Source organism: Salvia hispanica, chromosome 1 (assembly GCF_029641045.1).
Source record: "Salvia hispanica isolate PSC_SH4W2 chromosome 1, Shi_PSC_v1, whole genome shotgun sequence".
Lineage (NCBI taxonomy): Eukaryota > Viridiplantae > Streptophyta > Magnoliopsida > Lamiales > Lamiaceae > Salvia > Salvia hispanica.
Genome location: NC_142692.1, coordinates 69,754,489 through 69,777,645, shown reverse-complemented (window position 1 = coordinate 69,777,645; position 23,157 = coordinate 69,754,489). Strand labels below are relative to the sequence as shown.

Sequence of the window (23,157 nt, the reverse complement as noted above, 5' to 3'; positions counted from 1 at the left end):
GGGAGTTAGATACAAATGGGTTTGTAGGTTTTTGAGTAGATGATGTGCGTTGTTAGTGAGGAATATATTGTAAAGGAAATTATCCTTATGAGACAGATTGTATTTTCACTCGTGGAGATTCTTCTAGAGATAATTAAGACAAAATATGACTAGAGATAATTAAGACAAAATAAGGATCACTATTAAACAGCCAACTAAACATCAGCAAACTAACAACTCCACTAGCATTGTTCAGGAAATTCCCTCAAAATGTCAATTCAACACGAAACTCTATCACAATCGAAAATATAACAAAACGACTGAAAATGAGCTGCCTCAGAAATATACAGAAACCCTCAAATTAGATAGAGGGAAAATATCGTTAACATTCACGGAAAATAAGGAGGCCGGAGACGGCGCCGGCGAGCGAGGAGTAAACGAAAGGACGGAAGCCTAAATCGAGGAAGGCATCCCATTTCGCAGGTGTCTCCGCTTTCCTTTCGTCCGCCATTTCATATTATCGATCAGAAAATTCCCCGTAAGTAATTCTCAACGTCTAATCTATATTATGGTTCGGCCCAGTGTCAGCCCATAATAATGGTCTAACTATATCTTTAAAATAAAGCCCAATAAGTTTTACTATATTAATTTCCCTTTTTACTGCAAAATTAATAATTTAAATAGATAAATAGATGCTACAGTGGTCCAATTCCATTAACATATCATTATTATACTACCATCATTAGGCCACCATTTTTCTACACCAAACTGACATTTGACCAAACGCTATGACCTTACTTTAACCTTTTGTTTTCAAAATAATTATTTCATCTATATAATCATGATTATTGCTTAAATAAATGAATAAAGATAGCTATAATGGCATTGTGAAATATTGAAGTCTAATGATTATCTTTAACTAAGTGAGTTGTCCTATCTTTTACTTAGTGTAAGTCTATGACATGTATATATTTTTCAGTTGCAATATTAATCTGCAAATTTAATGAATACCATATAAAAATGGTGTAAAATGCAAAAATGTCAGTTCATTTTATTGTCTTATTCCAAACAAGATCACATGTATTTTTCCCGCACCTATTTTTTTAGTTCTTGTTCTTTAAATTTAATGTTTATATTTATTGTACCTAATTTATGTACTCCCTCTGTCTCACTCAAAGATGGTCATATTCTTGAATGACACATGATTTTAGAATAAAGTAGAAAGGAAGAAGATAGTTGAATATTTTAATGAGAAGAGATAATGTTATTTTCTAAAATTGGAAAATGGTCATTTTGATTGGGACAAACAATAAAGGAAAAGTTGCTACAGAAGGAGTAATTATTTTTAAAAATTTAATGTTACATTTATGAGATCAACTGGTTTTTAAAATACTCTTTGTCTAAACCCTAGTACATTTTTTAATATTGTGATAAATATTACTTCATATGTTCCCGAAAAGTATGAACTATTTTCTTATTAGTCCGTCTCTAAATAGTATAGACTTTCTAATTTTGAAATAGTAGTTAAATTACACATTACCCATACAGATCATTTTATTTACAACTTATATCACTACACTACACTACACTACTAATGATGTGTAGCCCATTCTCCACTAACACTATTCACACTATCATTTATCTCCCTCTTACTTTACCAATTATACATTAAAACTCGAGATGAATCAAATATCTCTTTTCTTTTTCATTTTTCGTCTGCTTGCCATTAAATATTTCATTTCACTTTCATTTTTACTGTATTCAGTACGTGGTTCCACTAACTCATTTTACTCATATATTAGTATAAAATCAATATATAAAAATAGACTATCAATTCCACTAACTTTATCTACCTTTATTTGCATATTTTATTTTATAAAATTAAATAATTTCTTAAAGTTGTAAAATATGAGATATTTGTTGTTTTAAATAATGTAATGATTGTTAAACGTCTCATCTCCTTCTCTTGCCGGCTTCTGTCAGTATATTCAAACAAGAGTGATGATAGTGCGCTACTTTTGGCTTAGTCCCATCAATTCCAATCCACTACAAAAAAAAAAGTGCATAAATCCACGGCTTAATCACCTCAGGTCAAAAAGTGCAAATCGCAGAGAGCCACTCTTTCACCTCACATATCGCCATGGCAGAAAGCGAACCTCCACCGCCTCCCGCCGCCCACTACCCGCCGGAGCACTCAGAAAAGCCACCACCATTGGAAGACCCATCAGCTTCGTCGGCGGCGGAAGACAATAAAGGAGAAATCTTGAAAGAAACGGTTACTATAATTCAAAAAGAATCCCCTTCTACTCTGTCTCAACCGCTGTCAGCTGCTTTAGCATTGCCCCAAGACTCCTACTCAACGGAAAAGGGGAAAGTCCCAGAATCTCTCGTTTCTTTCAAGGAAGAAAGCAACAAAATTTCGGATCTTTCTCACGATGAGCGGAGAGCCCTCGACGAGTTCAAGCTTCTAGTTCAAGAATCTCTTAAAAGTCGAGTCTTTTTGGAGGGTTTGGTTTCAGACAGCGAGAAATCAAGTGAGGAGGTATCAATATGGGGTGTGCCGTTGCTGAAAGATGAGAGGAGTGATGTTGTTCTGCTTAAATTTCTGCGAGCTCGTGATTTTGATGTGAGGGATGCTTATGTTATGTTGAGCAACACAATCAAATGGAGAAGGGACTTTAGAGTTGATCAGCTCTTGAAGGAGGATTTGGGGGATGATCTTGAGAAAGTTGTTTATATGCACGGCCATGATAAGGAGGGGCACCCGGTTTGTTACAATGTTTATGGTGAGTTTCAGAATGAAGAACTTTACATGAAGATTTTTGCAGATGAGGAGAAGAGGTGGAGGTTTTTGAGATGGAGGATTCAGTTTCTTGAAGCAAGTATTAGGAAGCTGGATTTTAGTCCTGGTGGGATCAACACTATCTTTCAAGTTAGTGATCTCAAGAACTCGCCTGGCCTCGGGAAGAATGAGCTTCGGATTGCTACTAAACAGGCCTTGCAGATTCTTCAAGATAACTATCCCGAGTTTGTAGCAAAGCAGGTAGATTTTGGTTGTTGATTTATAGGTTATTGATGCATCTTTTTGGATAATTTGAGATATTGTGTGATATGCATGATTTGTGTAAACTAGTGCTGAAATGTCATTGCTTGAACAAGGATAAATCTTATGGTTATCTCCTTTAAGAAATCTTAGATCATTATGTAAATAGATATAGTGTTGGAGGAGATGTATCGATATCTATGTTTTTTTTATCATTGTATAGATACTTAGAAAAGTGACTAATTGTGATGGTAGTTTTTCCATGGTTGTAGGTTTTCATCAATGTTCCTTGGTGGTATCTTGCTTTCTACAGAATGATCAGTCCCTTCTTGACTCAGAGGACTAAGAGCAAATTCATATTTGCTGGCCCGACGAGGACTGCTCCTACTCTTTTCAAGTTTGTAAAAAGATTATTCACTATTGAGATAAAACGGTTGTGTTTGATAATGTTTTAATGATGAGGTTCTGCTGAAACAGGTACATTTTACCAGAGCAAGTGCCAACTCAATACGGTGGGCTTAGCGTGGATCTCTGTGAATGCAACCCGGAATTCTCCATGGACGATCCAGTCACTGAGATCACTGTGAAACCGGCAACCAAGCAAATCGTGGAGATTATTGTGCATGAGGTCTGCTTGCTGTTGTGTTCATCATATCAGAGATAACCTGGCATTGTTGAGTTTATGACACAAAGATAATCATATATTGGGATTTATTTGATTTTGCAGAAATGCAGCCTTGTGTGGGAGATTCGTGTGGTGGGATGGGAAGTGAGTTACAGTGCTGAATTTGTACCACAGCGTGGCTACACGGTGCTGATACAGAAGAGCACGAAGATGGCTGCAAACGATGTGCCAGTTGTGCACGACAGTTTCAGTGTTTCTGAGCTTGGCAAGATATTGCTTACCATTGACAACCCAACTTCCAAGAAGAAGCTGCTGCTGTATCGATTCAAAGTTGCTCCCTACGCCCACCAATCTTGAAGAAAGGAGCAAATTCATGCTTGGATTCACTCTTTCTTGATGCATTTTTATCATATTCAAATTGCTTCCCCGTTTTGTTCTTTGATACAATGCTGGAAATTTGGTTTTCATTTTGGCGATTGCGTGCGCGGTTGAGGAGGAGGAGACATAGATTTCATATCACTCCTATAAAAAGGTAAAAAATTCAAATATGGAATGTTTTTTATTTGTTTCATGTTATATGTGAAACATGTATTCTTGACGCTGTTATACATAGATTTGTGCGTCTTTTTTATTGCTGGTTAGGTAGTCATGTCTCTTTATCACCATTTTATGAATTGCAAATTGCAATCAATAAAATTATTGTAATACTACGTAAAATAGACAACTAATCTCAGAGTTTTAATTTGTGCAAATACTGTTTATATGAGTAAATTTATAGATATAGAATTTCGCTAAATAAATTAATGGCCTACATTGTACTTAAAGGAAACAAGTTGTGGACGTCTTGGGCTTTTTGGGCCACTCACACATCCAAGCCCACTGGGTTGTCGACTGATAGCCGACGGAGGCGGTGGGCCGGTGGCACCATAAGAAATGTGTTTGTTCAGTTAACCGGTTTTGATCATTAGAGCATCCGCAATGGCAAATAGGCCAGCCATAGGCCAGCCATTCTCTCCCCTGCCACGTCAGCAACACCAAAAAAACCACCTGCCACGTCAGATTTAGGCCAGCCAAAGGCCAGCCGCAATAAAAATAATTCAAAATATACTACATTTGCGGAATTAAAATTACGATTAAAATACGGAATTAAATTTACGACACATATACGGGAAAATTCATTAATTGCATTTAAAAAAGTTACATAGATAAAAAAAAAATTACATGCATAATAAAGAAAAAAAACTATCGCCGTGCAATCCTCCGTGCCCACAACTCTTCAATTATATCCTTTTGGAGTTAAATATGAGCTTCCACTTGGCGCATGTTGGCAAATTCCTTGAGTCGGCCGGCTTCATCGAGAGGTACCCCCTGTCGTACACTAGGGGTGGCCGTTCCGTGGCTTGGACCGGCTTCATCGTCACTGACCCAACTAGTCAGTTGTACGCCTTCGTCTTCGACGATCATGTTGTGAAGGATAATGCAGGCGTACATTATCTGGGAAACGCATCCGACATCCCACAAACGCGTTGGACCCTTAATTGCCGCCCATCGAGACTGGAGCACAGCAAATGCGCGCTCCACGTATTTGCGCGCCGACTCCTGTCGTTGCGCAAAGTATGCCTTCTTTTCATCACTTGTTTGTCTGATCGTCTTCACAAAGACCGGCCACCGAGGGTATATACCATCCGCCAAGTAGTAGCCCATATCATGCCGGTTGCCGTTGGCCACAAATGAGACGGCTGGACCGACGCCCTGACACTTCTCGTTGAAGAGGGGAGACGAGTTCAGGACGTTGAGGTCGTTGTTCGACCCGGCTACCCCAAAATACGCATGCCAGATCCACAACCGGTAATCAGCTACGGCCTCGAGGATTAACGTGGGGTTCTTTGACTTGTAGCCGGTCGTGTAGGCCCCCTTCCAGGCAGTCGGACAGTTCTTCCACTCCCAGTGCATACAATCTATGCTGCCTAACATCCCGGGGAACCCATGCTTCTCCCCGTGCATCTGCATCAGATTCTGACAATCTTCGGGAGTAGGGCTTCGAAGGTACTGCCCACCGAAAATGTCTATCACGCCGTCACAGAACTCCTTCAGACATTTCAGGGCTGACGACTCACCGATGTGGAGGTACTCATCCCACATGTCTGCCGCGCCTCCGTAGGCCAACTGCCTGATTGCCGCCATGCACTTTTGGATAGGGGTGTGGCCGGGTCTGCCAGCCGCATCGTGCCGGAAGCGGAAACACAGATAGTGACGCTCCAATGCCCCAACGATGCGCATAAACAACTCCCTGCGCATTCTAAAACGCCGCCGGAACATGTTGGCGGGAAACCGCGGGTACTCTGCAAAGTAGTCCTCGTACAGCCGCTGATGTGCAGCTACGTGATCCCGCGGAATCACTGCTCGGTGGTGGACAACTCGTGGAGGGCGAGGTATCGCCTGCTGGTGGACCTGCTGTTCCACCATACGCATGTACCGCTCCATCCCGCGGTTCATGTAGGCCTCCATAGCCTCGTTCATCCTCCGTTCGTACTCCTCAGGATCCCCACCACTACCACTACCGCTACCACCAGCGTCACTCATCGCTCAATGATGCTCTTGAACAGAAAGTTAGACAGAGAGAAAACTCGTTAAAACAAGTGGTGCAAATGAAAATGGAATGAAAATCGCGTTTATATATGATTTAAAAAAAAAAAAAAAACGAAAAATCGGCGCTCGTCGGTCGCTGGCCGATCGGGCCTCCACAATGGCGGCTAGCCGATCGGCCAGCGCTTCAGCCAGCGACGAGCGATCGGCCAGCCCACGCCGATCCTCTGTGGTAAGTTTACCCGTCTTTAGACTCAGCATAAATGAGAAAATGGACAAAAATAACACGATTTACTCGAATTTCAGGTGCCGTTGGATACCTGGGCTCCAACTTGTTTGTGAGGAGAATTTACAGGAATATCAAATGTGACTAATTCTAGATTATACAGAATTTGTTATTGATAAGTTAAAAGGCGAATGGGGAGAGATAATGGAATGGACAAGCTCTGCAGCATCCTTTTTGTAGTGATGAAATGAATTGATTTGGGATTTTGGACTGTTGATTACTAAACTCCATTTTGGTTTCTCCCATTACATCAAAATCTTTGTAGCTTGTAAAAATCTTGCCTCTAGGCATTTGTAACGTCTCTCTATTTTCATGCTATGTAGACATTTCACTCTGTCAAAATTAGTTATTTAGTGTTTGTAGGGATTTGGATACAAGAATCATTCACCATTATATAATCAAGAAGTTGCAAACTTGACAATTCCCCTCTTTCTTCATTTATTACAAGAACTGTGCAGCAGATTTGGATATAAAACGATTGAACTGCAACAAACTGTACGAAATCAAACTTGAGGCAATGCCCTAAACTCGGCAACATAAATCACCTGATATCTTGCTACGGTTCAAGCTCAATTCAGCTAAGATCGTAACTCGCACAATCACTACACCACCAGCACCACAACCAACACAATTCACAGTAAAACACAGTAATGCAACGTGATAAACACCGAGAGTAAATTAATAATCAGATCTCAAGAACAATGCGAAGAATTGAAATAACAAGGAATGAAAATGATCACGAGAAAGATAAATGCTATAGATCTCGGATCCTTAGCCCAATGCTCAATCACACAACTAACATGTTGAAGGAGAGAGTGGTCCCCCTTTAAATACTTCCCACACCTGTTGCTCTCACTCCAATTCCCTCCTCCTCCCTTCACATAACTTTTGTACTCCCTCTTCATGCATCGGTCCAGACGATACACATGGCTTCTTATTTCCATCTGCCATGATCCTTATTATTCTAAATACTCTACGCCACGTTGCATGAGTCATGTATGGTTGTGTGCATGAAAAATACTCCCCTCTTAAAGTTTCTTGTCCTCAAGGAACCAAGGAAACCTTGCTTTATTTTCATCGGAATTCTCCCAAGAAGCTTCCTCCAGTGACCAACCTTCCTATTGATTCAGCCATTGTGTGATCGCTTGATTGTGTCTTTTCACCATCTTACGCTCAAGTATGGCGGCACGTCATCACTGATGTGGGAGACCGAAGGTATATCAGATATCGGCCTTGTAGGAAGAGCATAAGGCCGTAGTAACGAAACATGGAACACATTATGGATGGTGGCCGACGCAGGGAGATTCCACCTATAAGCCACTTTCCCAATCTTATCTAGAATCTGATATGGCCCATAGAATTTTGGTTCGATCTTGTGGTGAGTTCCTCTGTTTGATTTTGTTAGTAGAACCACACCTAATCCCCAATTTCATAGTTCATGTCCACTCGATGTTTATTGGCTTGCTTCTGCATCCTATCAGCAGCCTTTTGTAGGTTCTTTTTTAGCAAAAGAATCATATCTTCTTTGTTCCTCAAGGTAATATCGACAGCCTCTACACTTGAATCTCTGGGTAAATAGGGCATGTTAATAGGTAGAGCATACCCATATAAAGCTTCGAACGATGTCATTTTAATACTCGAGTGATAGGTCGTATTGTACCAATATTCAACAAGTCTCAACCATTGATGCCATGAATGGGGTTTCTCTCTAACCGTACATCTCATGTTAATAGGTAGAGCATACCCAACCTCTGTAAGTCATGAATGCTCGTTCTCCTTCTTCGCTAAGAGCATGGCCATAAAGCCAAGGGCATAATGCAAGGTAAAGCAAGTAGCCTATCATGCAGAACGAGACTGCGGGAATGCTATGTAGTTCGGTAGATATCCAGAGAAGGCCGTTTAAGAAGCTTTTGTTGGTTCTGAAATTTATGTATGTATAGTGCCTTCTCGAAAAGAAAAGGAGCGCTCTTGGAATTAGAAGAACTGAAAGGGCAAAAGAGTAAATAGCCCAGAGTATCGGATGGTATAACGAGTCCCATTGACAACCCAACACAAAGAACTATGCCCAGCCCCATTTGAACTGAGAAGGGACACCAGTTACTGAGAAAGGCCTAAGTTCAGTGGTTGTCGTCCTACCCTTGAAATCAGTTACCTCTATTTGAAGCACGTATCTGTCGGGAGAAGGGTCCTCGAATGCTTGAACATGCCATGGGGCAAGATAAAGGTCACCACGGGATCCAGCAAGTGGTTTCATTGGCGTATCCAATACCACAATAAGACTTCCGGAGCTAGTGTCGTATACCTTAGCTTCAACTGATATAATTGGAGAAGAAGAAAACACCAGAGCTCTGATGTGTCCATAGGCAGATGGGTCACATTTATAGTTTGACGATGAAGAGAAACGTGAGTCCAGAGGATACGTTGGCAATATGATAGTTTTCTTGACTCCTGATGTGAAGTTGACATCAACAAATGAGATATGACCTCTATCAATAGCTAAAACTCGCATGGCTCGACTCCTCCTCCAGTCACCCATTTCCCATTCCCAGAATCCATCACTTCTTGCATCTGTATCGCGACAACTAGAGGCATTCTCTGAATCTAATCGATGGCCATTTAACTGGAGTAACTGTTTGGAATGTTGACCACGGCCACTTGAGTGATGATGCCGCTTTAGATTCTTTCCAAATTTTATGTGCAAATGCCCACATATGTAGGCAGCTAAAGAGCGATCTATGAATACATCCTTCAAGGTCTTTCCAGTCTTCGAGGCAGCGGAAAATGAAAGGGTGAAATGACCAAATGATACCTTGGTGACCGATTGAGCAGAACGAGAATCCCATTGTAAGAGTTCAGAATTTATTTCTGCCAACAGCTCATCTGTAGGGTGACCAAACAGGTTGGTGGGGCCTCTTAATCCAGAATCCATCGTGCTGTCAAACCCAACGAAGAGAACTTTCCTTTTGCTGGTCTGCACAGAGGCATCAATTACACTCAAGGATGATAACATTTTGAAAGAAATTATGCAATTTGCTTTAACACTCATCCAAAAGAGAATAATCTACATTTTGATCACATTTCCTACACAAAATAAATAAAAACCAACCAACCTGAATGGTGACGCTGTGGACCTTCCCGCTTCTTCGTTGCTGCGAATTGATGCTGTATCTCGAGAAAAAATCAAGGGATCCGCCAGTGGCAGGAACACCGAAGTTATCATGGTTCCCTCGAATATCATAAAAGGCTTTATGGTCAAGTCCACTTCTGTCGATAACATCCTGCATCACTTTATGGTACTCAATCCATTCCTCTTCATCTTGTTTCATTGTCAACAAATCCTTGCTTTTACCATCTGTTGAAGGCAAAAAAGTAAAACTATCCATTCAAACTGAACCATCAGCTATCAAAGGTATACAGCTTGGAATGAACATGTTTAGACACCAACAAGTTCCTTTAATCATACAAGTCCAAAATGTACGTGCATTTCATGGTTTCCTACACGCACATCTTATAACTATCAATGCGTTCATATACATAAAATCACCCTCTTATATTCCCCTAAGGGAAGGGCGCGGCGCATAGATATATTTTCCCAAAGGTGCTACTTTGAGTAATATGATAGATTGATAAAACAAATGATGAGTATTTGAAGGATAATTAGATGTCCACACAAGTTCAAAATTAATCAACCTATCAAAGTTAATGGTAGATATTCCATCCATACTATCACTCAAAATAACGCTCTCAAAGGGTTGGTTGATCATATGGACCGATTTAGCATAGTTCATTAAACCAAACTGCACATGAAACCCTTAAACAATCACACCTCCAAAAGCCCACCCATCCAAATAAAACAAGAAACCAAATCCAGAAACCATCACAACAACAAGTTAACAACATGAGAAAATTGTAAGATCTTTATCACGTAACAACTTCCCAAAATTGCACATTTCGAGAATCATCAATTCCAAAACCGCAATAAACAATCCCAAAAAGGTTACTAATGGCGATGACCCTTTCAAATCACCCAGAGACAGCTCTATCTACATCAAATGATTCACTCAACTCATCTCACCCAAACTCATTCCAAAACATCTTCTTCTCAAAACATAAAATCCTCAAACATCCACACCTCCAAAAATCCACCCATAAAAACAAACTGAGCTAAAATAAAAGCAAGAAACCGAATCACAATAACAACATGGGGAAAAGGTAAGATCTTTATCACATAACAACATCCCATAATTGCACATTTTAAGACCCATTAATTCAAAACCACAATAAACAATCCCAAAAAGGTTACTAATGGTGATAGTCATTTCAAATCCCCAAACACAGCTCTATCTACAATAAATGATGCTCTCTCAGGCATATTCCAAAATATCTACAATAAATAAAGCTCAACACATGAAATCCTCAAACCGACTGAGCTGAAACAAAACAAGAAACCAAATCCCAAAAACCATCACAATAACAACCACATGACAACCACATGAGTAAAAAGGTAAGATCTTTATCACATAACAACATCTCATAATTGCACATTTTGAGACCCATTAATTCAAAACCACAGTAAACAATCCCAAAAAGGTTACTAATGGTGATTGCCGTTCCAAATCACCCAAAGTCAGCTCTATCTACAATAAATGATGCTCTCTCAAACATATTCCAAAACATCTACAATAAATGAAGCTCAACACATGAAATCCTCAAACCGACTGAGCTGAAACAAAACAAGAAACCAAATCCCAAAACAAGTAAAAAGGTAAGATCTTTATCACATAACAACATCCCATAATTGCACATTTTGAGACCCATTAATTCAAAACCACAATAAACGATCCCAAAAAGGTTACTAATGGTGATTGTCATTTCAAATCCCCAAACACAATAAATGATGCTCTCTCAAACATATTCCAAAACATCTACAATAAATGAAGTTCAACACATGAAATCCTCAAACCGACTGAGCTGAAACAAAACAAGAAACCAAATCCCAAAAACCATCACAATAACAACCACATGAGAAAAAATGTGAGATCTTTATCACGTAACAACATCTCAAAATTGCACATTACGAGACCCATCAATTCAAACAGCCCCAAAACGAAAAAAAAGGACAAAAATTGAGGAAAAATCAAAGAGTGGAGAAGGTACCAGTGAGATCCCCAGTGAGGAGGACGAGAGAAGGCTTGATGAAGGAGAGGGCGGGCCCCACGAAATCGATGAAATCCTGGGCCCGGTGGGGGTGGTGCACGCTGAAGTGGAGATCCGACAACTGCACCACCCACACCAGATCATCCGGAGACCCCTCCGCGTCTATCACTCGCCGCTTGGCTCCGTCCCCTGAGGCGATCGCCGATGGAATTGCGAAGAAGAGAAGCAGCAATACGGCGATGATCACAGTCGCATTGGCCATTTCTTTTCCTTCCTTCTCCCTCTTGCTCTTCTTGCAAATTTTGGGAAATTTTTGGGTTAATTAACTAATTGGTTTCATGATCATTCTTCTCTCTAAAAATTAGAGTAAGAGTAACTACTAATATGAGAATTTGTAATGTTATCTATTGTTATTATATTTTTTGAGTCATATTTTCACCAGCCCGGATCACCTAATGCTTTTCCTACACCATCTCCTAATCTACACCTCACAAACATAAAACTAATACTCCCTCCGTTCCAAGATAAGTGGCCACAAACTTTTTGGCACGAGATTTAAAGAAATGAGATTTGGTTAGTAAGTTGGAAAGTGAATAAAGTAAGAGAGTTAATAAAGTAGAGAAAAAAAGTAAGAGAAAGAGTACCAAAAAAGGAAATGAATCACTTATCTTGGGACATCCCAAAAAAGAATATGAGTCTCTTATCTTGGGACGGAGGGAGTACTTTAAAAGTAGGACCCACATCCCACCAACTTTTTCATGCGCCATTCATGTTAAGAACTTGAGACTTCGTAAACAACTATGCTTCTTTTGAAAGGAGATCATCTTATAAATGTTCCTATGCTCCTGTACCTTTCTATTATCTTCAATAAATGATCTCAAAAAGAAGCAAATTCAAACATCCAGGTCCGTCATTAATTGATGTTCTGATATACCCTGTGCCACAAAGTAAAGTATAATTTAGATATCCAGAATCATATATCTTTAAGGTATAGGAGGGGACTCTTTCAACATATGGTTCCATTAATGGCCCTTAGAATCCACCAGCCCCTCACCCAGTGCCCAATTGCCGCAAACAAAATACATAGAAACTTTTAGGAAGTGAGTGGATAAAACCTTGCCAGCACAAAACACAAAAGGGATGGCCACAGGCGACAGCTCTCATTCTATCTCGTGGATAATTTTCAAAGCAGATCCCACAAGTTAGCTGCAGAAAGACAGAAATCAATTGGAGACGTATGCTCATAAGAAGAAACTCAAATGATACTTAGTACCGTAGTTTTTTCACTATTTTTGCATTTCAAATAAGCATTTCAAATCAATTAGAATCCAGCCCCTCACCCAGTGCCCAATTGCAGCAAACAAAATAGCATAGAAACTTAAAATTGTCGGGGCGGAAGCATTTTGACTTCAATATATGACTTCTCAAAAATAGAACTGCCTTGTCCACCTGATTTCTACTGATTAATGAGCTCAAAAATTTGTTATACACAAAGGGACTAACTGTTTCATCTTTCTGCTTACACAGCTCACCTCTCGTCATCCTCTGTAATTTATATTTATGTAATTGCAGTTGCAAAAGTGTCCACTTTTAATAATTTTCGTATTGATAAAAAAAATGACGACCAAGTGACAAGTGTAGTTTAATAAGTAGAGTTAACCATATAAATGGTAATAGCATCAAATATGTGATTATTTTTTCCTTCTTTTTATTTCTCTTTTTCTTCTTTAGTTTCTTCTTCTTTCTTTTTTCTTCTTTCTTTATAGTATTTATCATTCTTTCTTTTTTCTTTCTTCTCCTTAGTCTATGTTTCTTCTTCCTTCTTTTTTATTTTCTCTTCTTTTTCTTCTTTCTTTTTAGTGTTTTATACATACATCTAATTGCATTCATAATATAAATAAAAAATAAAATACCTAATTAAATTAATTATTTAAAGTAAATTGCATATTTTTTTAAAAATTATTTTATACTCATTTTAAGGTTGAAACACCTAACTAAAAATATTCAACTTTTTATATCATTATGAATACAATTCACTATTAAATTTTTATTAAGACTATATTGATTAGTTACTAATTTAATGTAAAAATAATAATAATAATAATAATAATAATAATAATAATAATTATTATTATTATTATAATTATAATAATAATTATTATTATTACTACATAATATTATGTGATTCATAATTTATATAATTATACTGCAATTATTATTAATTACTATCAATTTTTAGTATTATAATAATAATATAATAATTAAATATAATAATATTAATATTAATTAATAATAATAGTACAAGGAGTAAGGAGAATGAGAGAAGATATTATAATATCACTTTTGGTACTAATTTTATGTATGCCCAAAATACCCTCGATGACATAAATGAGAAAATATATTTGTTTAAAGGGCATTTTGGGAAGAAAAATGTATCAAGTACAAAAAATGTGATTTATAGGTAAAAAAACGATATAAAATAAACACCAGATATCATTTACGTGTGAAAGTGAAAGATCAGATATCATTTATGTAATTCACTCTAATAAGTAAAACAATTTCCTTTTAATGCATGGAGAATTCGAATCATCTCATATATGTATTTGCTAATATGTGAGTTGTAAAATTTACAATAAAAGAAAATCTCAAGTGGATGCATAGGGTGTGTGGGGAATGTGATCAAATGAAAACTCTAAATATTGTATAAACTTAAAACTATGATCTGGATCATTGAAAAATATTAACAGATCACAAAAAAACATCAACAGGAAAATGTCAATAGAATTTCAACGGTAGTCAATGATTGGTGTTGTGTTGATATTGTGTTGAAATTAAAATCTTGAAATTTTACACTGTATTAATATTGTATTGAAACTGTATTGAGGAGTTTAGAGGCTGTATAATATATAAATTTGCATTTTATGGAACCATGAACATTGCTTGTGAATAATGATTTTTCAATACTACTAAGCAATGTAGACTTTGGTTTACACTTAGTTTCTGGGCTATTTAATTTATTAATTGTGGGCCTTTACATATCGGCCCATAAGATCTTCTCTATCGCCTACACTATTGTAGCCTCATCATGAAAACGACATAAATATGTTTTACTAGTAAATTTAAATACATTAGTTCCATAAAGAAAGTAATTCAGATAATTCTAGATTTTGTGAAGGGAATACTACTCTGACATATAGTATTACGCATTATAATTGAGTTCTTTTTTTTTTTTTAACCAAACAGTGTAATTTCACCTAATGTATGGACAAATAGAGTGACAAATAAAGAAACAAATTTAATTGAATGCAGTAGTTGTGGGTTGACTATGTAAAAATAAAACTTTGAAATACGAAACTCTGGATTTGTTTTATATGGAAAGGTACATTGGATATTATATTACTCCCTGATTTCGTTCAAAATATATTACGTCGAATAATTACAAAACATCAACAAATAAAATTAACTACACACCTAATTTTACACGAATATTATTTATCATCAAAGGTTCTAATGTCTAGTTATTATATCCAAAAGCTTCAAACCTTAAATCTCCATGCCAATTAATTCGTGTGCTACTCATACTTATTTTTTCAAAATTTAAATCTTTTTAGTAAAGAAGTTAGGTCAACATCAAATTTAAATAGTGACAGACCTACTTTTTTATATAGTATAAATATAATTCAGAAACATAGTACTACTCCTGTGTTTAAATTTAATGTCTGATCCTGTAGAAAATAAAATGAATGCAATATTTGTTTTAAAAATAAATAAAATTACTACTCATAATAATAGCGAGTACGACAAATTTGCTTACTGTCGTCGCCCATTTCTTCCATCTTCATCTCTCTCTCTACGCTTCGGTCATCTGTATTCTACGAAGGCGCAATTTGAAATATACTGTAGGATTAGGAGTTTGAGTTTTCAATCGGGGACAAAATTGATTCAATTGCGTGAAAAGCGGCGGGCGGTTTGAATTTCATGTTGATGGCGTCGTCGAAGGTGATCGCGTCCAGGTCACCGCCCAATTCGGATCTTCCGCGTGACTCCCCAACCTCCTCCATAAATATCCACTCCGATCAACCACCTAGGGGTTTCGCCTCCATGAATATCGACGAAATCTTCCGCAACATCTACCCCGATTCCGCCTCCTTCGACAGCGCCGGCGACGGAGGAGCGATGAATGGCAAGACGGTGGAGGAGGTGTGGAGGGACATGGTCACCGGCGGAGGCGACGCTCCGATGACGCTGGAGGCTTTCCTGACCAAGGCGGGGGCCGTGAACGAGGAGGACGTTGGGGTTCCGGCGCCGGGGTGCGTGCAGAGTGTGATCGGTGTGGAGTTTGGGAGCGGGAGGGGGAAGAGGAGGGCGGCGGCGGAGGAAGTGCCGCTGGATAAGGCGACGCAGCAAAAACAGAGACGGATGATTAAAAATAGGGAGTCTGCTGCTAGGTCCAGAGAGCGGAAGCAGGTTTAGCTCTCTCTTTCTCTGTCTCATCATTTTTTTATTGTTTTTTGCTTTTCCCCAATTTTTAACCTACGTAATTCTATCACTGCTTTTCATTTTTTTAATGCATAAAGCTTCGTTGTTGCTTGATTCAAGGCTTATACCGTGGAGATGGAAGCTCAGGTGACAAGCCTAGAGGAGGAACATGAAATGCTCTTGAGACAAGAGGTGCCTCTTTCTCATCGCATATTCTGAACCTTTTTTTCCTTTTCTAATTGATTTTCTGATGTGGAGGAAGGCTCTCATAAAACTCTAATTTGCAGGCTGAAATGAACAGGAAGAGATACAAGCAGGTATGTATTTGAGAATTTGTTGACATTTAAGCTCATTTTACACAATTTTGACATGAAAAGTGCTTGTATGCACCTTTTATAGTACTTTTTTAACTTTGTTTAAGCAATTGGTTCTTTTGCCATGTGCATATGAAGTAACACATGTATTTTGAGTGTCTTTAGTTTCTAAGGTAGTCAAGGTAAATCTAAATCAAAAGTAACACTAGCTTGGCAAGGTAAACCATGTGCATATGTTGTGAATGTTTTGGTTGTTGCTGTTGATGATGGGAAATTTGGGTTGAACCTGGTAACAGGGAATGTAATCAGCTGCCATTGACTATAACTTGCTCATACTTTATCTGGAAAGACATTTGCTTGTGTTTGATGAAATCAACTTCGAATGGTCTGGGTCTCTGAGAAGAGTGGGAGAACTGACATTCGTGAATCTATTTGTTCTAACAGACTCTGTTGATCATCTGATGTAGTTAGTTAATTGATCTAATACAAATGTGATCTCAAGATGTATACATGTTATGTGATCAAAATTAAATTTTCAAGGGTATCAAACTGTATTGGAAACTTGTAAGTAAGGTTGGTTGATATGAAACAGAGAGGTGAGCTGTGTAAGCAGAAAGATGAAACAGTTAGTCCCTTTGTGTATAACAAATTTTTGAGCTCATTAATCAGTAGAAATCAGGTGGACAAGGCAGTTCTATTTTTGAGAAGTCATATATTGAAGTCAAAATGCTTCCGCCCCGACAATTTTAAGTTTCTATGCTATTTTGTTTGCTGCAATTGGGCACTGGGTGAGGGGCTGGATTCTAATTGATTTGAAATGCTTATTTGAAATGCAAAAATAGTGAAAAAACTACGGTACTAAGTATCATTTGAGTTTCTTCTTATGAGCATACGTCTCCAATTGATTTCTGTCTTTCTGCAGCTAACTTGTGGGATCTGCTTTGAAAATTATCCACGAGATAGAATGAGAGCTGTCGCCTGTGGCCATCCCTTTTGTGTTTTGTGCTGGCAAGGTTTTATCCACTCACTTCCTAAAAGTTTCTATGTATTTTGTTTGCTGCAATTGGGCACTGGGTGAGGGGCTGGTGGATTCTAAGGGCCATTAATGGACCCATATGTTGAAAGAGTCCCCTCCTATACCTTAAAGATATATGATTCTGGATATCCAAATTATACTTTACTTTGTGGCACAGGGTATATCAGAACATCAATTAATGACGGACCTGGATGTTTGAATTTGCGGTGTCCTGATCCATCTTGTGGTGCAGCTGTTAGCCATGATATGGTGAATGAGTTGGCTTCTAAAGATGATGAAAAGAAATATATTCGCTTCTTTTTGAGATCATTTATTGAAGATAATAGAAAGGTACAGGAGCATAGGAACATTTATAAGATGATCTCCTTTCAAAAGAAGCATAGTTGTTTACGAAGTCTCAAGTTCTTAACATGAATGGCACATGAAAAAGTTGGTGGGATGTGGGTCCTACTTTTAAAGTACTCCCTCCGTCCCAAGATAAGAGACTCATATTCTTTTTTGGGATGTCCCAAGATAAGTGATTCATTTCCTTTTTTGGTACTCTTTCTCTTACTTTTTTTCTCTACTTTATTAACTCTCTTACTTTATTCACTTTCCAACTTACTAACCAAATCTCATTTCTTTAAATCTCGTGCCAAAAAGTTTGTGGCCACTTATCTTGGAACGGAGGGAGTATTAGTTTTATGTTTGTGAGGTGTAGATTAGGAGATGGTGTAGGAAAAGCATTAGGTGATCCGGGCTGGTGAAAATATGACTCAAAAAATATAATAACAATAGATAACATTACAAATTCTCATATTAGTAGTTACTCTTACTCTAATTTTTAGAGAGAAGAATGATCATGAAACCAATTAGTTAATTAACCCAAAAATTTCCCAAAATTTGCAAGAAGAGCAAGAGGGAGAAGGAAGGAAAAGAAATGGCCAATGCGACTGTGATCATCGCCGTATTGCTGCTTCTCTTCTTCGCAATTCCATCGGCGATCGCCTCAGGGGACGGAGCCAAGCGGCGACTGATAGACGCGGAGGGGTCTCCGGATGATCTGGTGTGGGTGGTGCAGCTGTCGGATCTCCACTTCAGCGTGCACCACCCCCACCGGGCCCAGGATTTCATCGATTTCGTGGGGCCCGCCCTCTCCTTCATCAAGCCTTCTCTCGTCCTCCTCACTGGGGATCTCACTGGTACCTTCTCCACTCTTTGATTTTTCCTCAATTTTTGTCCTTTTTTTTCGTTTTGGGGCTGTTTGAATTGATGGGTCTCGTAATGTGCAATTTTGAGATGTTGTTACGTGATAAAGATCTCACATTTTTTCTCATGTGGTTGTTATTGTGATGGTTTTTGGGATTTGGTTTCTTGTTTTGTTTCAGCTCAGTCGGTTTGAGGATTTCATGTGTTGAACTTCATTTATTGTAGATGTTTTGGAATATGTTTGAGAGAGCATCATTTATTGTGTTTGGGGATTTGAAATGACAATCACCATTAGTAACCTTTTTGGGATCGTTTATTGTGGTTTTGAATTAATGGGTCTCAAAATGTGCAATTATGGGATGTTGTTATGTGATAAAGATCTTACCTTTTTACTTGTTTTGGGATTTGGTTTCTTGTTTTGTTTCAGCTCAGTCGGTTTGAGGATTTCATGTGTTGAGCTTCATTTATTGTAGATGTTTTGGAATATGTTTGAGAGAGCATCATTTATTGTAGATAGAGCTGACTTTGGGTGATTTGGAACGGCAATCACCATTAGTAACCTTTTTGGGATTGTTTACTGTGGTTTTGAATTAATGGGTCTCAAAATGTGCAATTATGAGATGTTGTTATGTGATAAAGATCTTACCTTTTTACTCATGTGGTTGTCATGTGGTTGTTATTGTGATGGTTTTTGGGATTTGGTTTCTTGTTTTGTTTCAGCTCAGTCGGTTTGAGGATTTCATGTGTTGAGCTTTATTTATTGTAGATGTTTTGGAATATGCCTGAGAGAGCATCATTTATTGTAGATAGAGCTGTGTTTGGGGATTTGAAATGACTATCACCATTAGTAACCTTTTTGGGATTGTTTATTGTGGTTTTGAATTAATGGGTCTTAAAATGTGCAATTATGGGATGTTGTTATGTGATAAAGATCTTACCTTTTCCCCATGTTGTTATTGTGATTCGGTTTCTTGCTTTTATTTTAGCTCAGTTTGTTTTTATGGGTGGATTTTTGGAGGTGTGGATGTTTGAGGATTTTATGTTTTGAGAAGAAGATGTTTTGGAATGAGTTTGGGTGAGATGAGTTGAGTGAATCATTTGATGTAGATAGAGCTGTCTCTGGGTGATTTGAAAGGGTCATCGCCATTAGTAACCTTTTTGGGATTGTTTATTGCGGTTTTGGAATTGATGATTCTCGAAATGTGCAATTTTGGGAAGTTGTTACGTGATAAAGATCTTACAATTTTCTCATGTTGTTAACTTGTTGTTGTGATGGTTTCTGGATTTGGTTTCTTGTTTTATTTGGATGGGTGGGCTTTTGGAGGTGTGATTGTTTAAGGGTTTCATGTGCAGTTTGGTTTAATGAACTATGCTAAATCGGTCCATATGATCAACCAACCCTTTGAGAGCGTTATTTTGAGTGATAGTATGGATGGAATATCTACCATTAACTTTGATAGGTTGATTAATTTTGAACTTGTGTGGACATCTAATTATCCTTCAAATACTCATCATTTGTTTTATCAATCTATCATATTACTCAAAGTAGCACCTTTGGGAAAATATATCTATGCGCCGCGCCCTTCCCTTAGGGGAATATAAGAGGGTGATTTTATGTATATGAACGCATTGATAGTTATAAGATGTGCGTGTAGGAAACCATGAAATGCACGTACATTTTGGACTTGTATGATTAAAGGAACTTGTTGGTGTCTAAACATGTTCATTCCAAGCTGTATACCTTTGATAGCTGATGGTTTAGTTTGAATGGATAGTTTTACTTTTTTGCCTTCAACAGATGGTAAAAGCAAGGATTTGTTGACAATGAAACAAGATGAAGAGGAATGGATTGAGTACCATAAAGTGATGCAGGATGTTATCGACAGAAGTGGACTTGACCATAAAGCCTTTTATGATATTCGAGGGAACCATGATAACTTCGGTGTTCCTGCCACTGGCGGATCCCTTGATTTTTTCTCGAGATACAGCATCAATTCGCAGCAACGAAGAAGCGGGAAGGTCCACAGCGTCACCATTCAGGTTGGTTGGTTTTTATTTATTTTGTGTAGGAAATGTGATCAAAATGTAGATTATTCTCTTTTGGATGAGTGTTAAAGCAAATTGCATAATTTCTTTCAAAATGTTATCATCCTTGAGTGTAATTGATGCCTCTGTGCAGACCAGCAAAAGGAAAGTTCTCTTCGTTGGGTTTGACAGCACGATGGATTCTGGATTAAGAGGCCCCACCAACCTGTTTGGTCACCCTACAGATGAGCTGTTGGCAGAAATAAATTCTGAACTCTTACAATGGGATTCTCGTTCTGCTCAATCGGTCACCAAGGTATCATTTGGTCATTTCACCCTTTCATTTTCCGCTGCCTCGAAGACTGGAAAGACCTTGAAGGATGTATTCATAGATCGCTCTTTAGCTGTCTACATATGTGGGCATTTGCACATAAAATTTGGAAAGAATCTAAAGCGGCATCATCACTCAAGTGGCCGTGGTCAACATTCCAAACAGTTACTCCAGTTAAATGGCCATCGATTAGATTCAGAGAATGCCTCTAGTTGTCGCGATACAGATGCAAGAAGTGATGGATTCTGGGAATGGGAAATGGGTGACTGGAGGAGGAGTCGAGCCATGCGAGTTTTAGCTATTGATAGAGGTCATATCTCATTTGTTGATGTCAACTTCACATCAGGAGTCAAGAAAACTATCATATTGCCAACGTATCCTCTGGACTCACGTTTCTCTTCATCGTCAAACTATAAATGTGACCCATCTGCCTATGGACACATCAGAGCTCTGGTGTTTTCTTCTTCTCCAATTATATCAGTTGAAGCTAAGGTATACGACACTAGCTCCGGAAGTCTTATTGTGGTATTGGATACGCCAATGAAACCACTTGCTGGATCCCGTGGTGACCTTTATCTTGCCCCATGGCATGTTCAAGCATTCGAGGACCCTTCTCCCGACAGATACGTGCTTCAAATAGAGGTAACTGATTTCAAGGGTAGGACGACAACCACTGAACTTAGGCCTTTCTCAGTAACTGGTGTCCCTTCCCAGTTCAAATGGGGCTGGGCAGAGTTCTTTGTGTTGGGTTGTCAATGGGACTCGTTATACCATCCGATACTCTGGGCTATTTACTCTTTTGCCCTTTCAGTTCTTCTAATTCCAAGAGCGCTCCTTTTCTTTTCGAGAAGGCACTATACATACATAAATTTCAGAACCAACAAAAGCTTCTTAAACGGCATTCTCTGGATATCTACCGAACTATATAGCATTCCCGCAGTCTCGTTCTGCATGATAGGCTACTTGCTTTACCTTGCATTATGCCCTTGGCTTTATGGCCATGCTCTTAGCGAAGAAGGAGAACGAGCATTCATGACTTACAGAGGTTGGGTTGTGTCAAGATTCAGTTTTCTAGAAAAGATGGATTTTCTTGGATCTCCCGATGTGATGGTGGTGGTTCTTCCACATCTCGTTTTTGTAGTTTTGCCAGCATTAGTGACGATCACGGTGTTGGCTGCTGAAAGTAGTGTACATCGCGATTATCTTCTCTCTCTTTCGAGTAAAAAGAAGGATGGCTCAGACAGTCGAAACAAAAAATATGCACCACAAAATAATAGTGGCAAGAAGTCATCAGAACCCAAGAGGAGTTGGATTAGGCGACTATTCCTTGTGATCTGTTTGGTTATATTTTGGAAGCATTTCAAGGTACGCTATGTTTGTTAGCATATGCTCCGATCTTTCCTTTACATGCTCAATCTTTTATCGAGATAGCTAAATTGCTCGTTTCCTGTTTCATGATACTTGCATTATCGAGCTTTTTCCTAAAAAATTGCGTTGCTGATTTGTGATGTACTTTATCACCATTCCTGTTTGATTGAACCTTATGTTCTACTACTTGCTAGCATATGCTCCGTTCTTGTCACTTTTCGAGATAGCTATAGTGCTCGTTTCCTGTTTTGTGATAACTGCATTAATTGAACTTTTTCCTGCAAAATTGCCCTTGCTGATTTGTGATTAACCTTATCGAGTTACGTTGTTTTGATATCTGTATGTTTTTTTTTTGTATGGCGAATTATGTTACTTATACAACGTTGCAGAACTGCGAAGCTCTGGTGAAAGCATACGAGATGAACCCGGTCATCCATTTCCCACTCTACAGCTTTACAGTTCCTCTGCTGCTCGTGTATAGCATCTGGAGAACCGGGAGAAACATGAACACGACGTCCACATAGTCGCCCTTCGTCGTCCCTCAGAGTTGCAGTGCAATTGCTCTTGTGGATAGAATGCAGCTGTTCAAGGAAGGAGATGGCATTTTAGAGTTACTTAGTTATTATAAGAGGAATTTTTACAGTGGTTGTTTCCCTTTTGGAAAATGGTAAATTTAGTGATTCTTCACCATAATGCAATCAATTTTTGATTTAGTTGGACTATAAATTTTTGATCAGTTA

At 38.5% G+C, this 23,157-nt stretch overlaps 3 protein-coding genes across 6 annotated transcripts; 2 read left to right on the top strand and 1 right to left on the bottom strand.

Moving 5' to 3' along the window:
• The first annotated feature begins 231 nt into the window (after positions 1-231).
• Positions 232-4,288, top strand: LOC125185413 (patellin-3-like). 3 transcript variants are annotated; one of them, XM_048081935.2, is made up of 5 exons: positions 232-462; positions 2,070-3,022; positions 3,295-3,419; positions 3,500-3,650; positions 3,750-4,288. In XM_048081935.2, the coding sequence occupies exons 2-5, from the start codon at positions 2,120-2,122 to the stop codon at positions 4,002-4,004; spliced, it is 1,434 nt and encodes a 477-aa protein (XP_047937892.2). In that variant the 5' UTR covers positions 232-462; positions 2,070-2,119; the 3' UTR covers positions 4,005-4,288. The 3 variants fall into 3 exon arrangements, with proteins under 3 accessions (XP_047937892.2, XP_088913966.1, XP_047937891.2); XM_089057840.1 differs by having other exon boundaries at positions 232-517; XM_048081934.2 differs by having other exon boundaries at positions 232-517; positions 1,963-3,022.
• Positions 4,289-8,463: 4,175 nt separating this feature from the next.
• LOC148934498 (putative metallophosphoesterase At3g03305) lies at positions 8,464-12,555 on the bottom strand. Its single transcript, XM_089057839.1, has 3 exons — positions 11,677-12,555; positions 9,630-9,871; positions 8,464-9,490 (listed from the first exon to the last, which is right to left on the bottom strand). Exons 1-3 carry the CDS (start codon positions 11,936-11,938, stop codon positions 8,579-8,581), a joined length of 1,416 nt encoding a protein of 471 aa, XP_088913965.1. The 5' UTR covers positions 11,939-12,555; the 3' UTR covers positions 8,464-8,578.
• Positions 12,556-15,482: 2,927 nt separating this feature from the next.
• On the top strand, positions 15,483-23,130 carry LOC148934497 (putative metallophosphoesterase At3g03305). 2 transcript variants are annotated; one of them, XM_089057838.1, is made up of 9 exons: positions 15,483-16,143; positions 16,276-16,347; positions 16,443-16,472; positions 17,392-17,482; positions 17,663-17,835; positions 18,398-18,686; positions 20,492-20,733; positions 20,873-22,414; positions 22,807-23,130. In XM_089057838.1, the coding sequence occupies exons 1-9, from the start codon at positions 15,655-15,657 to the stop codon at positions 22,939-22,941; spliced, it is 3,063 nt and encodes a 1,020-aa protein (XP_088913964.1). In that variant the 5' UTR covers positions 15,483-15,654; the 3' UTR covers positions 22,942-23,130. The 2 variants fall into 2 exon arrangements, with proteins under 2 accessions (XP_088913964.1, XP_088913963.1); XM_089057837.1 differs by having other exon boundaries at positions 18,395-18,686.
• The last annotated feature ends 27 nt before the right edge of the window (positions 23,131-23,157 follow it).

What these genes read in the sequence shown, in the direction of transcription:
- LOC125185413 (XM_048081935.2), top strand. Translation starts at nt 2,120, where the DNA reads ATGGCAGAAAGCGAACCTCCACCGCCTCCCGCCGCCCACTACCCGCCG. An exon ending in CCGAGTTTGTAGCAAAGCAG is followed by an intron (nt 3,023 to 3,294) that starts GTAGATTTTGGT and finishes CCATGGTTGTAG; the next exon opens with GTTTTCATCAATGTTCCTTG. An exon ending in ACTGCTCCTACTCTTTTCAA is followed by an intron (nt 3,420 to 3,499) that starts GTTTGTAAAAAG and finishes CTGCTGAAACAG; the next exon opens with GTACATTTTACCAGAGCAAG.
- LOC148934498 (XM_089057839.1), bottom strand. Translation starts at nt 11,938, where the DNA reads ATGGCCAATGCGACTGTGATCATCGCCGTATTGCTGCTTCTCTTCTTC. An exon ending in CCTCACTGGGGATCTCACTG is followed by an intron (nt 9,872 to 11,676) that starts GTACCTTCTCCA and finishes TGCCTTCAACAG; the next exon opens with ATGGTAAAAGCAAGGATTTG. An exon ending in TCCACAGCGTCACCATTCAG is followed by an intron (nt 9,491 to 9,629) that starts GTTGGTTGGTTT and finishes GCCTCTGTGCAG; the next exon opens with ACCAGCAAAAGGAAAGTTCT.
- LOC148934497 (XM_089057837.1), top strand. Translation starts at nt 15,655, where the DNA reads ATGTTGATGGCGTCGTCGAAGGTGATCGCGTCCAGGTCACCGCCCAAT. An exon ending in CCTCACTGGGGATCTCACTG is followed by an intron (nt 18,687 to 20,491) that starts GTACCTTCTCCA and finishes TGCCTTCAACAG; the next exon opens with ATGGTAAAAGCAAGGATTTG. An exon ending in TCCACAGCGTCACCATTCAG is followed by an intron (nt 20,734 to 20,872) that starts GTTGGTTGGTTT and finishes GCCTCTGTGCAG; the next exon opens with ACCAGCAAAAGGAAAGTTCT.